Source organism: Bufo gargarizans, chromosome 6 (assembly GCF_014858855.1).
Source record: "Bufo gargarizans isolate SCDJY-AF-19 chromosome 6, ASM1485885v1, whole genome shotgun sequence".
Lineage (NCBI taxonomy): Eukaryota > Metazoa > Chordata > Amphibia > Anura > Bufonidae > Bufo > Bufo gargarizans.
In genome coordinates, this window is record NC_058085.1 from 313,778,534 (window position 1) to 313,793,278 (window position 14,745).

A 14,745-nucleotide genomic window follows, 5' to 3' on the forward strand; every position below is an offset into this window, starting at 1 on the left:
ACTTAGCTGGCAGCCATAGGTCCCCTTCTGAATTCAACCATATCGCCATCCTCAGGACAGTGATACAGTTGAATTCTGTGGTGGGGGCGGCAATATTTTGTGCTGGACTGTGGCATTTTGTTTTGTTGGGGTGGTATTTTGTGCTGCACTAAGGTGTTGCTGGTCCTCCCTACTTATGTTGCTCTGCCTTCTTGGACCCGTCTACAACATTGGGCCACTTTTAGTTTTTTTCCAGGGCCACTTTAAATTCCCAGTCCGTCCCATGTTGATATCTAATTAAAGAATTATACTAAATATTCTTAGGTTTTCAAGAGCTGCCATTGAGAAGAATGGCAACAGTAATCCCAGTTGTAGTAAATAATAATAACTTTTTACCACGTTTATGGAAGAAACTTAAAGTCTTATGTAAGCCCCATCATCTCAGTATTTTTTTTTATTAGTTTAAACATTGCACCTGTACAAGTGCTAAATCTGAGTAAAATATAGATTTCAGTTCCAGGTTTGCTTACCATCTAACAGCCAGGACTGTTTACATATACTGTGTAATGGAGAATGGTCTTCTGCTGCTGAGAAGCAAAATCTGAAAGCGCTTATTGATATGTCTTCACATATTTCAAGAAGCTTGCAATGGAATCTCTCAGAGAAGTGGCATCACACGGCACATTAACAGTAAGAGACAGTCCCTGGAAAACTTTCTCTGTGCTATAGTATAAGAAAAAAATATAAAAAATGGAACCCTGTTCGTGTTTACCATTCTGTGTGCTGACAGAGGTTATGCATACGCTGTACCGGGCTAAACGTAAGCAAGGACCTACACTGTTTCCTTATTAAGTCAAATAGTACTACTCCTATATTAACAAATTTGGTCACAAGGTTTGTGTAAACTTTGCGTCTCCTTTCTTGTTATAAGATTTTTTTTTTTTTATCCGGTTAATCTGTGTATGCATGTACTCAAGACTGAGTGCAATCCTCAGGGGCGGGATGAGATCTCTTGTTGCCCACAACAGGAGTTTTAGAATGTGTCTCCCGCTACTCATAAACTACTCTCACTCCCTAAAATTTAATATTATAGCTTGATGCACACATTTGTTTATTTATCCCCATCTATCCCAAACTTTTGTATTACTATAATATAAAATAATAATGTGTAATATATAATATTTATAATATATAATCAACATTTCCCCACTTTGAAACAGTGCGTCCCAAGTCAATGGTGCGCTGTGCACCTTCCCACTTTGCCAGCCTGTTGTCCCTGTTGTGCTGACAAGCATGCTTTATAATTTTAGTCACTTGAGCAGGAGAAAAAAAAAAAACGATTTCATCAAATACATCAATGAAATCTTTGAACAGTACATCACTGCTATGATGTCACTACTGAGGCCTGTGGTTGGCTGCAGCGGTAACGGGACCAAGCCACTTGCTGGTCCAGGAGCAGGGCTCGGCAGGATAGAGGAGTGGCAAGTGTTTTTCTTTTTTTTAACGGGGGACACATTAGAACCATTGGTGTTGTTTGCTCCAAGGCCAGACAAACCCTTTAAATATTATAATATTCAAATCTTATATTTTTGGATACTTGTGCCCGCTCACCAAAAAGGATTGGTTTCAATTACATTATATAATTAGAAGCAGTAAAAATTCTGTGATATCCTTTGGGTACAGCTTGTACTGAGATGTTGCAGACAGATTCACGAAACTCCAATTATAATGAAAAAATATTCTTTCCTCATACAGAAATAACGAACAATACTGAACTCTACTAACTCACTGAGATTTCAAGAATGTGATGGACTCGTAATCATGGCTCTGGTTATATTTAGGTGCTATAGAAACTGTGTGTGTCATGGTTTTTTAAAGGCGTTTTCTAGGTAAAAACCTGATTTAGTTCTGTAAATTCCAAACAACATGTAGATGGACGCTCCAGCAATCAGATCCACCTTTCGGCACTCCATACCCAAGAGGCCAATTATTCCTTGCATTTAGAGATGTGGAATTCGATCCGAATTTCAGGAATTATCTGATTCACCTAGAAGCCGAATCATACGTACGTCACCACGCCGGCCAGTGTGATGACGTAATCTCGCGCTGCACGTGATTTCGGCCGAGATCTTCAAGCAAGAGGGCAGCAGCCGGCCCGTCGCGCAAATGGACGCTTTAAGTTTGATGTAATGTTTTTTTTTATGTTAATTTTACACTGTACACTCAGATGCCGCGATCATGTATGAATGCGGCATCTGAGGGGTACAATGACAGGGGCGGCGCTATCGCAGCTCCCTGTCATTGCACCCGCTACTTACAAAAAAATATGCTTCGTGGCGAAGTAATTAGTCACGAAGCGAATTTTTTTGTGAAATTCAGCAAATCGGCCGAATCGAATTTTCAAGAAATTCAGTCATCTCTACTTGCATTTCATAGGGAGTTTTCTTTTTCTTTTTGCACACACCACCCTTTCCTCCTACAGCTCAAACTCCTCCATATTGCCTGAAACGCTCGCCCTGTTGCACATCTTCTGCCTATAGTGATATAGCTTCCCATCACCAAAGGTATCAACCTTCAAGTCAACCAGCGAGCCCAACCATGGTTAGTCTTTTCTACTTTCACCGGATTGGTCTGGATTCTCTATTACTTAGGGGCATGCACATTTTCTGGACACAGGGGGTGAAGAGAAGGAAGACAAGCCAGGAGAGGGAGGTATGAGGTTGCAACGCGCCAACCACTGTGAGCATGTTCAGCACTGGCTTTGAGGACTTGTGATTGTTGCCACTTACCATCAATGAACTTGTAGTGCTGACATGGTCCAACATGACTAACGGGAAAAAAGGTGGAATAGCTCAAAGGAATAGTGGTAGTGGATCGATATTCATAAGGGAAAGATGTTTGGCGTGGAAACCCCTCTTAAACTATCAGTTAATAAAGGAGGAAGAAGAGTTGCCATCTGGCATGGAGTCAGAGTAAACAAACAGCAGACAGAGATCCCACGTCACTAGTTATTGGATATTCTAGCACCAGGTCACCGAAGAGTGGACACATGCAAAACAGGTCATTTATTGCCCATTTTCAAATATCCTGTTAAGGAGTTCTAAGTTAATACCTGGCTATCCCCCATGTGTGGACTTTTTAACAAAAGAAGAGAGAGACTGCTATAAAATATATCAAGCAATTGCAAGGACTCTGTCAGCAGTTTTGACCATGCTAAACTGCTGCCAAATCTAGAGAGGGGCTGGGAAGAGCATGACAAACATACATTTTGAGGATTGTTTATTGTCAGGAGAAGTGTGAATAGGAAGTTTTATTCTGGCAGGGCTACACTGTAACATGCATTGAGCTGCTTCACAGCCCCTCCGCTATGCTTTGAGTGTTGGCTGCAGTGGTCTCTTGGTTGGATGATACAGCTGTCACTCAGAGCAGAGGGGATGGGCTGTGAAGCAGCTCAATGCAGAGAACACTTTGCCGTGAAGCCCTGCTTTGGGCACTTGCTGGTGCAAAATCCAGCAGAATAAAACTTCACATTCATAAAGCACCTGATAATAAAAGCTCCACAAAAGTTATGCTTGTTTTGCTCTTCCTAGTCCCTACCTAATTCTGGTAGCAGTTTGGAATGGACAAAACTGCTGACAGAGTCCCTTCAATTAACACTTAATGTTGAACCTTAAAACAACATGGTGTTAAAAAGATGAGCATTCAGTATACAACTTTTGCAAACAGACAGGCCTTTATCTATGCTTTTCTCCTGTACTGGCAGGAGAATGTGCTTAACTTATGATGAGCAGGCCTCATTCATTATTTACTCCAGAAAACTGGTGTAAATGATAGTAAATCTGCCGGGGTCGATTACCCTGCCCATTCCCTCCCTCAGGAAGTGTTGAAGGCCGAGTAGAAACGCCAATTGCAACTAAGTCTAGTAACAAAGTCGTATAAAAAGTCGTAAACCCACAGTTTGCGACTTTTTTGCATCCGTTTTTGGCAAAGGGGGAATAGTAAATGACCCCCAATATGCTTTTATCTGCATCATTACATGAACAATTAAAAGATACATTTTCTACCATAACCCGGGTGTACGCTTTTGTGGTCCTGTCTTCATTTTAAACATCCAATATAGTCCGTGTAAGTTATAAAATAAGTAATTTTTGTAATAATATTTAGTTTTAAAGCACACAGTCTCCATTTCAGTCAAACGCACTTAAGTATGATATATTGAATGGAAAATGTCATGAAATGCAATTTTTCCTGGTAACATAGGAAGCTCTGTAATGTTATTAGATGGCGTGTTTCCGACTCTGCTCAATTAAAATGTCACAATTCTGGTCGACTCTCGGACGTCCATAACCTAAAATGATATACATCCTTATGTATCAGGAAGAAAGTAACATGCAAAGTTCTGTCCTTTCATAGTCATCTTCCTCTGAAAGTCTGCATTGACATTCCCCATGGAGCTCAAAAATACGAAGCTGAAGGTCTCCGACTTTTTTCTTTTTGTTCTTTTTATTAGTTAAACACGGTATTGTCAACATCAAGAAAAAAAAAAAGAACCAAGTTAATTCTCTACCTCCGACTATGTATCTGAGTTCTGTCGTCCCAACATTCACCCTGGCTCCTTCAACGTAAATACAGTACAGACCTTTTTTTTTTATAGAATAGCCAGAAAAATCATCAAGCACTCACTAGCTGGGGCCAAAAAAAGCATGACTCTATGTTTAAGAATTCTCCAGCAAGTTTATACACAAGGACATTAAGGAACACCACTCCTTTCAGAAGGAAGGGAACACTGATAGGCACTTCATTCTTTAGATATTAAAAAAATGCAGATCTTCACCTTAATGATTTTCATATGGGGAAGGAAAGTAGAAAAAAAGTCAGTAAACATCACGATCAAAGGAAATACTTCTCATAGTGAAAAAAGCTTGCTCTCAGATAGCGCCCTGACATCACATTTTGGAGACTGTACAATTCGTTTGAGCCCCAAAGAGTGTCAAGGGTTATATATAAAAGACAGCAGTCTGGGCGAGACCAGATGGTGCGTCTGGCTGGAAGCGGCAACCTGCTGGAGCCAATCGCTGCCCGATTCGGAGGCCAGTTCCAAAAATTCTAATCAAAACATAAATGGGTACTGGCAGCTTACTTGTAAAAGTTCAGCCTTGAGTGGATTGCCGAGGGACTATATTCTCACGGAGAAAAAAAATATATTTTTTATGCAAGATTATGGGGGCAGCCTTGAGCCGTTGTAAGCAGCATTCAGCGTAGACACAACCGACTGAAGGGGACTCATTGATGTCCACGTGAGAGTTTTTTAGGCATGCTCTGTGACCTGTGCAGAAGACACTCTACAGGGAGGGGGAGTAGATAAGCTGTGACGTCACTTATTGTCAAAGGTGGATTCTGCATTATCTATATATATATAGCGGTGACCATCCATTGTAATCCTGCCTGTGATGATGAGGAGATGAATGCTGAAAAGTGATCTTTACAGAACCTAAAGTGTCTGCCTATTATAAGACTTAGGGAGTCATTTATTAATCTGAAATACGACTAAATTAGGCATATTTCAGGCGCAGACTGCGGTGCAACAACTAGTTGCAGTGTAATCTGCGACTTCTCCCCGCTTATGCCAGGTCTAAAATTGTGGGCATGACGTGGGCGGCCCATCTCATTTTCCATTTTCTACATCTGTTTCAGGCGTAGGGAAAGGTCTAAATGTAAGGCCTCATGCACACGACAGTATTTTTTCACGGTCCGCAAAAGGGGGTTCCGTTGTTCCGTGTCCGTTTTTTCTTCCGTGTGTCTACCTTGATTTTTTGAGGATCACCAGACCAGAAAAGTGAAAAAAAATGGACACTGATCACGGACGCGGATGACAATCTTGTTTGCACGCGTTTTTTCATGGACCCATTGAACCGTTGTCCATCAAAAAAATAGGACAAGTCATATTTTTTTGACAGACAGGAAACACGGATCACGGACGCGGATGACAAACGGTGCATTTTCCGAGTTTTCAACGGACCCATTGAAAGTCAATGGGTCTGCAGAAAATCACGGAAAACGGAACAACAGACACAGATGCACACAACGGCCGTGTGAATGAGGCCTTAGACAGTAAGGAAGCTGTCTTAGGGTACTTTCACACTAGCGTTTTTCATTTCCGGCATACAGTTCCGTCACAGGGGCTCTATACTGGAAAATAACTGATCAGGCATATCCCCATGCATTCTGAATGGAGAGTAACCCGTTCAGTTTGCATCAGGATGTCTTCAGTTCAGTCGTTTTGACTGATCAGGCAAAAGATAAAACCGTAGCATGCTACAGTTTTATCTCCGGCGAAAAAAACTGAACACTTGCCTGAATGCCGGATCTGGCATTTTCCCCCATAGGAATGTATTAGTGCCGGATCCGGCATTCAGAATACCGGAATGCCGGATCCATCCTTTCAGCCTGCACATGCAGTAGCCTTAGGCTCCATTCAGACGTCTGTAGTGCATTGCGGATGCGCAAAACAACCGGCCGGAACCCCCATAAAAATGCCTATTCTTGTCCGCAATTGCGGACAAGAATAGGACATGCTCTATTTTCTTGCAGAGCCGCGGACCAGAAGAATGTGGGCGCGCTCCGGGAACGCGGATGCGGAGAGAACATAGTGTGCTCTCCGCATCTCTTCCGGCCCAATAGAGAATGAATGGGTCCTCACCCGTTTTGGATAATTGGGGAACGGATGCGGACCCATTCTATGAACGTGTGAATGGACCCTTAGGCTTCTTGCACACAAAAGTTGTTTTTTTCCGTTTCCGCTCTGTTTTTTTTGCATTCCGTATACGGAACCATTCATTTCAATGGATCTGCAAAAAAAACGGAAGGTACTCTGTATGCCTTCTGTTTCCGTATTTACGTTTAAAGATAGAACATGTCTTATTATTGTCCGCATAACGGACAAGGATAGTATTGTTGTATCAGGGGCCGGCTGTTCCGTTATGCAAAAAACGGAATGCACACGGATGCCATCTGTATTTTTTGCTGATCCGTTCTTTGCAGACCGCAAAATACTGAAAAAGCCATGCGGTTGTGTGCAAGAGGCCTAACTGCGATGGATCTATCGCCAGCTTAGGTGTTTATAAAGACCGGCGTATAAATGTGCCCCTTAGTGACTAGTGCAAAAACTCCAGGATGTTAAGATTTTTTTTTAAACATAATGTAAGTGATATGGAAAATAAAAAAAAACACTGAAAACTGTAATAAAATATGTTTATGGTAAATACTTAATTTACACAATAGGTAAATTTTTGATGACACATTCCCTTTAACTGATTGAAATCTGCTAGTGGGAGATGTACCATACAAATGCTCCAAAAAAGGAATAAGAGCAATAATAGGGGTGCTATATCCTCAGCAGTGGAGATAGAAAGGGGATCTGACAATAGTTACAGGTAGTGATTTAGTGTAACCCCTTGTCTTCCTGTATTAAATGGGTTGCCATAAATGTCTGATAGGTGTGGATCCCACCTTTGAGAGACCCACTCCTATCTAACGAATAAGGCCCCTCCATGAATGGAGATCCCGCTGCTCATTCCTGGCCACAACTTTATTCGTTGCTATGGGACTTCTGAAAATAGGAGCATACAGCTATTTTCAGAAGCCCCATGCAAGTAAATTGAGAAATCAGTGCATATGCGGCTTGCTCTCCCAGTCATGGTGGGACCCTGTTCTTGATATAGGAGATGGTCCCAGAAGCATTTATATTATGACTGTCCAGATGAGACAACGCCTTTAAGTTCTAGATATACAGGTAAAACTCCCAAAAATTTGATTATCGTGCAAAAGTCCATTTATTTCAGTAATGCATATTAAAAGGAATTGTATTAATGCAGCTTAAAATTAGAATATTGTGAAAAGGTTCAATATTCTAGGCTCAAAGTGTCACACTCCAGTCAGCTAATTAATCCATACCCCCTGAGCAAGGGGGACCTGAGATTGTGACTTTGGGGTTTCATAAGCTGTAAGCCATAATCATCCAAATTATACCAAATAAAGGCTTGAAATATCTCGCTTTGCATGTAATGAGTCTCATATGTTAGTTTCACCTTTTAAGTTGCATTACTGAAATAAATGAACTTTGCACGATATTCTAATTATTCGAGTTTGACCTGTAGGGATTGATGTGTAGGGCACGTTATGATGTTCCAGCATGCATACCGTATGTATTTAGAATGGAGAAATCTAATTTATCGCCAACAAATCCCATGTACAATGGAATGCATTTACATTGAAGCCTATACAGGGCAGATGTGTTATGTAGAGTGAAGTCATCCATTCAGAATGACTTGCCCATATTCACAGGTGGCAAACGTCTGTGTTCTACTTACATTCGCAATAACTAAAATGTAGCCAATCTAATTATGTACAGTGAAGGTTGGAGGGTGGTCTGGTGAAGACCACACACAAAAAGGAATAGCAAGTCTGTCCCTGAAATTGGCAACCGCCACCCGCTGCTGTAGCCTTTGCACATAACAGCATTGCCTCAAACAAAGAAATCTCCTACAGCGCAGAAAACTGCCCATACGTGATGTAAGATCGGGATCAAAACGAGAATCCTCAGCAGACCAAGACACGTCAAGCTGGAAGCGCAATACAAATAAAGCAAGGTTTACTTTTCAACACTACTTCTTGACATAACCTTCATCATGTTGAGTAACTTTGCAAATGTATTGTCTGATCCTGAGTAGCACTGCGTACGAGTACACTGACATGCAGCATTGTAGAGAATGAAAGTGCTCAAGCAATGTGGCTGGAGACACACAGGCCGTACCGAGTTCTCCTGCAGTTCTCCTACATATTTGTTGTGCTTTTATCCCCCGACTCTGATTCTCTTTTACACTTTCCTTTTGAACCTCTGTTGGAGCGGGTGCCAACAAGTTTACCACAATTCTGCAAGAAGAGTCAGTCTGTAACACCGTCAAAATTACCAGGATCCTAACGCCGAAGTGTGGTCAATGTGGTCAATCAGAAAGCGGATACATGAGAGTGTGGGGGGTTCAGCCCGCACAACCCTGTATGCAGGTGCAGATTGCTATGGCGAAATACAGATACAAACGCAAAAACACAAATGCAATCGCACACTGCAACCAGCACTCTGCCCTGCCTCTATGCTGGATGTTGAATAAGGCGTTGGTGTACATTTTGGCCAAAGCGTAATAAGCCACTCACCACGTCAAGGTCGCCTCCAGAGTGCGATTGCATTTGTGTTTTTGCGGATACATGAGAGTGTCGTGGCTTCCATTATAAACAGAGTCTTAAGCTACTTTCACACTGGCGTTTTTTGCGGATCCGTCATGGGTCTGCAAAAACGCTTCCGTTACAATAATACAACCGCATGCATCCGTCATGATCCGGTTGAATTATGTCTTCTATAGCCATGACGGATCCCTCTTGTACTCCACTGAAAGTCAATGGGGGACGGATCAGTTTTCAATTGTGTCAGAGAAAACTGATCCGTCCCCATTGACTTACATTGTGTGCCAGGACAGATCAGTTTGGCTCCGCACCACATCGCGGACAGAAAAACACTGCAGGCAGCGTATTGGTGTCCGCCTCCAGAGCGGAATAGAGATGGAACGGAGGCAAACTGATGAATTCTGAGCGGATCCTTTTCCATTCAGAATGCATTAGGGCAAAACTGATCCGTTTTGGAGCGCTTGTGAGAGCCCTGAACAGATCTCAAAAACGAAAAGCCAAAACGCTAGTGTGAAAGTAGCCTTAAAGGGAATCTGTCACCCCGATTTAGCACCATTGTCTACAGTCATACATTAGTAGTACTGCAGGTAAGGAGTCCAGAATACTATTTTTTATTTTCCTACTGCCCCCTGTTCCCCCGCTGTAAGGGCTCAGACTGTGTTGAAATACATCCTCAGCACTACCATGCATGCGCTCATGAGTCCTCTCCATTATGTTAGAACTACCCCGCAGTCCGGGCTGTGTATTTCATTCGAGTTTTGAGTGCTGACAGCGGGAAACCGGGGGCACGAGGAAAACAAAAAATAGATATCTGGACTCCTTATCTGCAGTACTATTCATGTATTACTGTAGATAATACACCAAAATCAGGGTGACAGATTCCCGTCATTGTAACCATACAACTTATATGGCTATTGGCAGAAACCTTGTTCTGCCAACAGCTATATCTGCCGACCGCCCCATAACATGTACACTCAGCTAAATATACATGTGTTCTCAATGGGTAGGAGGGAATAAGTTACTGCCAGATACTTCTGCTGGCTTATCACCAGTGAGATCAAATCCAACAAGTCTGATCTTTCTTTACCACAACATCTGTGCTCGGTGAAAAGTTAGGGCAACTCTCGTTCCTCCACAATACACATTAGATGCTTAGACAGTCCCACCAAAATCGGTGGGTTTGACCGACATTCATCTAATGTGTATGAGCTCCTTTAGCTAGACCTACACTATCAGCTGTGAGCCCATGTTGATCCAGAGACTGTAGAGAGAATTTCACACAAGGCACATGCAGTCATGGTGACCAATCTCATAAAGAAAATGTGAGGTTTCTCAGACATGAAAAACGCAGATAACGACTAACCTCATTAAATCTTGCCACAAGTCCTTCTACAGTCTTATGTTCTCCATTCTTCATCTCCAATAGAGATGCAGGTAAAGATGTTTTAATGTCTGAAAAGTTGGTCAAACATAAGGGACTTCCAAGATCTTTTGTTAAAAAGCAGAGGTAATCAATAGGCAACACTTTCCGATAAATGTCCTGTTCTTGATCAGTAAGAATGCTCGCAATCTCTTCTGGGAACTGAATGAGATGTTGAAGATCCACCAACTCTTTACTCAGTCCAACTGCACTCGCTGTCTGGGAATTTGATGCTGCCATTGTGGAGCAAGGCTGGCGTTCTAAAATGAAGCAAAAAAAATCTAATATTAAAAGATGGTGCTACACAACAATATATACCTGTATCTGTGCACTGCTAGCCCTGTAATTTCATCATAACAGTTATAGGAATATTTAATGCATCAATAATATACAGTAGCTAAATAACCTTGATAATGCTAGATTCTACTCCAGCAAGTCCATCAGCAGTTTTGACCATGATAAGCTGTGGACAGCACTAGGTAGGGGCTAGGGAGAACAGTACAAACATACCTTTTGTGGAGCGTAGATCATCAGGCTTCACGGTGTAGTGCTCTCTGCACTGAGCTGCCCCACAGCTCCTCCCCTCTTCTCTGAGTGATAGATGTACTGGTCTCCTGGTTGAATTCTACAGCTGTCACTCACAGCAGAGGGGAGGGGCTGTGAAGCACTTTCCAGTAAAGCCCCATCCTGGGGACTTGCTGGAGTAGAATCTAGCATAATTAAACATCATGTTCTCACTACTCCTGATGAAATAAGCTCCACAAAAGGTATGTTTGTACTGCTCTCCCCTGCCTCTACCTAGCACTGTCAGCAGTTTAGCAACTACTGATGGACTCCCTTTAACAAAACAAACTTAACAAAAGCTTAAATTAAAGTTTTTATTGTTCATACTTATTAGGCTTTGGGTACATGCAGACAATTGTTGTATAGCTTGCATTCATGTAACGTGTGTGATTTATGTGTGACTTCTTTCTTATCAATTTTCTTTTTGTTGAAAGTTTGGAGCAAATGAAACATGAAATATGTCAATTTTCAAATCGCAAAATAGAAAGATAAAGCAGGCAGTGGAAGAAGCTAAAAGGGAGGTTTGCCACAAATGCAATACAGCCTGCTACAGAGCTATGGCTAGGTTCACATGAGCATTACAATCTTCTAGCAGCACTGACTATAATGGGACCTGAGAGGGGATCCAGTCTGTTTCCAGCATTAGAGCTGGGATTCAGCCAGACAAAAAACTCTGCAAGCACCATTTTTTAATACTGCCGAATCACGGCATTAAAGCAGGAATTAGGCCAGATCCCCACCAGGACCTATTGTAGTCAATGAGGCCCATTGACTACAATAGGTCCTGGTGGGGATCTGGCCTAATTCCTGCTTTAATGCCGTGATTCGGCAGTATTAAAAAATGGTGCTAGTGATGGCCCTTTCTGGCTGGGCTGAGTGAAATTAGCCTAACTCAACCTTAAAATACCGTAGATGTCTTGGCAGATAGCAGTATCACCAGTTAGGTTGTACTGAATCTTAAGGTTGTGATTTCTGATACGATGTTCACATGACTCAATGGGGTGAATATAAATTAATATTCTAATCTTGAAAGTTGTGCTATGAATGGTTCCTAATAAGCAACAAAAAGTTTTTCTTTTAGACCAGATGCACAGAAATGTATCATGGACACCTTATGTACCTGTATTATGAATGTGTTACCAGGCCTGACAATAGCTTTAACTGACCCAAACTCACAGCATCTTAAATCTCTATGATGCTGTGAGTTCAGGTCTGTAAACGCTTGTGTAAACCTGGACAATTTTCATAAACCTGCCCCAAATGTTTTTGTCCATCGTCCAACCTCTAATGATTTTCTACAAAATGCGGAGATAGCCTTCAATCTTATTAATTTATCCTTATGATTCCTGAAATCTATGAATGTGGAGGACTTGACAGGAGGCTGCTTGTCACTATGAAGGAGAACAGTATGATACCATAATACGAATATTGACTTGAATGGGTCCGCGAACCGTTTTCCGCGAAAATAATAGGACAGGTTATATTTTTTTGACGGACTGGAACCACGGATCATGGACGCGGATGACAAACGGGAAAAGTCAATGGGTCCGCAGAAAATCACGAAAAACAGCACAACGGACACGGAATAAAACAACGGTCGTGTGCATGAGGCCATACAGCGGTGACAAGGTCTACCTCGAATGGCTAATTCCCATTCATTATGATGAAACATGTCTTTCTATATCTATGTCCCCCATTTTTACTTGTGCCATTTGGTTGTACTTAATAAATGCATCAATAAGGCTACGTCCCCATCTGTGGTTTAGCATTCTGGTACTATGTTCGAGCAGAGGAACAGAGTACCAGACTTGCCCTATCTGGCCCAGCTGGACACCACCACAGGTCGGTGGATCCCTATACACTATATTTCGATCCATTTGGTGTGTGGCAAGAATGCTGGCTTTCTGGCAGAAAAAAAATAATGCTGCATGCTGAGGTATTTTGTTTGGTAGAAAGCAGGCATTCATGCCGGAAATCATTACAGTGAATAGGTAATTCCGGTACTTTGCTCCTCTGTTGGAATAGACTACTGGTGATGTCAACCTAACCTAAAATTTGATTAAACATTCAATCGGGGAGTTATATGGAAATGTCCATTTCTAGTTATTTCGAGTACAGCTGTCGCTGGGTAGACCTACAGTCATGTGAAAAAATTAGGACACCCTTTGAAAGCATGTGGTTTTTTGTAACATTTTTAATAAAAGGTTATTTCATCTCCGTTTCAACAATACAGAGAGATTAAAGTAATCCAACTAAACAAAGAAAACTGAAGAAAAGTCTTTTCAAGATCTTCTGTAAATGTCATTCTACAAAAATGCCTATTCTAACTGAGGAAAAAGATAGGACACCCTCACATGTATTCCCTCTTAAATTGGCTCAGATCTCACACAGGTATATCACACCAGGTGCACATAATTAGTAGATCGTTACTCTGCATGTTGAATGAGGCTTGCCCTATTTAAACCTCAGACATTTAGTTTGGAATGCTCCTGACTGTTGAAGTGAGAGTGAGCACCATGGTGAGAGCAAAAGAGCTGTCAGAGGACTTCAGAAAAAAGATTGTAGCAGCCTATGAGTCTGGGAAGGGATTTAAAAAGATCTCAAAAGATTTTGAAATCAGCCATTCCACTGTCCGGAAGATAGTCTACAAGTGGAGGGCTTTCAAAACAACTGCCAACATGCCCAGGACTGGTCGCCCCAGCAAGTTCACCCCAAGAGCAGACCGCAAGATGCTAAAAGAGGTCTCCAAAAACCCTAAAGTGTCATCTCGAGAACTACAGCAGGCTCTGGCTACTGTTGATGTAGAAGTACATGCCTCTACAATCAGAAAGAGACTGTACAAGTTTAACTTGCATGGGAGGTGTGCAAGGAGGAAACCTTTGCTTTCCAAGAGAAACATCGAGGCCAGACTGACATTTGCCAGAGATAAAGTTGACAAAGACCAGGACTTCTGGAATAATGTTCTTTGGACAGATGAGTCCAAAATTGAATTATTTGGACACAACAGCAGAGGACATGTTTGGCGTAAACCAAACACAGCATTCCAAGAAAAGAACCTCATACCAACTGTGAAGCATGGAGGTGGAAGTGTCATGGTTTGGGGCTGCTTTGCTGCAGCAGGACCTGGTCAGCTCACCATCATAGAATCCACGATGAATTCTACTGTGTATCAGAAGGTGCTTGAAGAACATGTGAGACCATCAGTTAGAAAATTAAAGCTGAAGCGGAACTGGACCATGCAACATGACAATGACCCAAAACATACTAGTAAATCAACCAAAGATTGGCTGAAAAAGAAGAAATGGAGAGTCCTGGAATGGCCAAGTCAAAGTCCAGATTTGAATCCCATTGAGATGCTGTGGGGTGACTTGAAAAGGGCTGTACGTGCAAGAAACCCCTCAAACATCTCACAGCTGAAAAAGTTCTGCATTGAGGAGTGGGGTAAAATTTCCTCAGACCGATGTCGAAGACTGGTAGATGGCTACAAGAACCGTCTCACTGCAGTTATTTCAGCCAAAGGAGGTAACACTCGCTATTAGGGGCAA

The 14,745-nt window shown here is 42.0% G+C and overlaps 1 protein-coding gene across 1 annotated transcript in view; it reads right to left on the reverse strand.

Annotated features, from left to right (window-relative positions):
- Positions 1-14,745, reverse strand: part of PLCE1 (phospholipase C epsilon 1) — a 288,266-nt gene that overhangs the window by 107,017 nt on the left and 166,504 nt on the right. Inside the window, 1 exon segment of the mRNA XM_044296488.1 lies at positions 10,580-10,896. Coding sequence (XP_044152423.1) covers positions 10,580-10,896 — 317 coding nt within the window.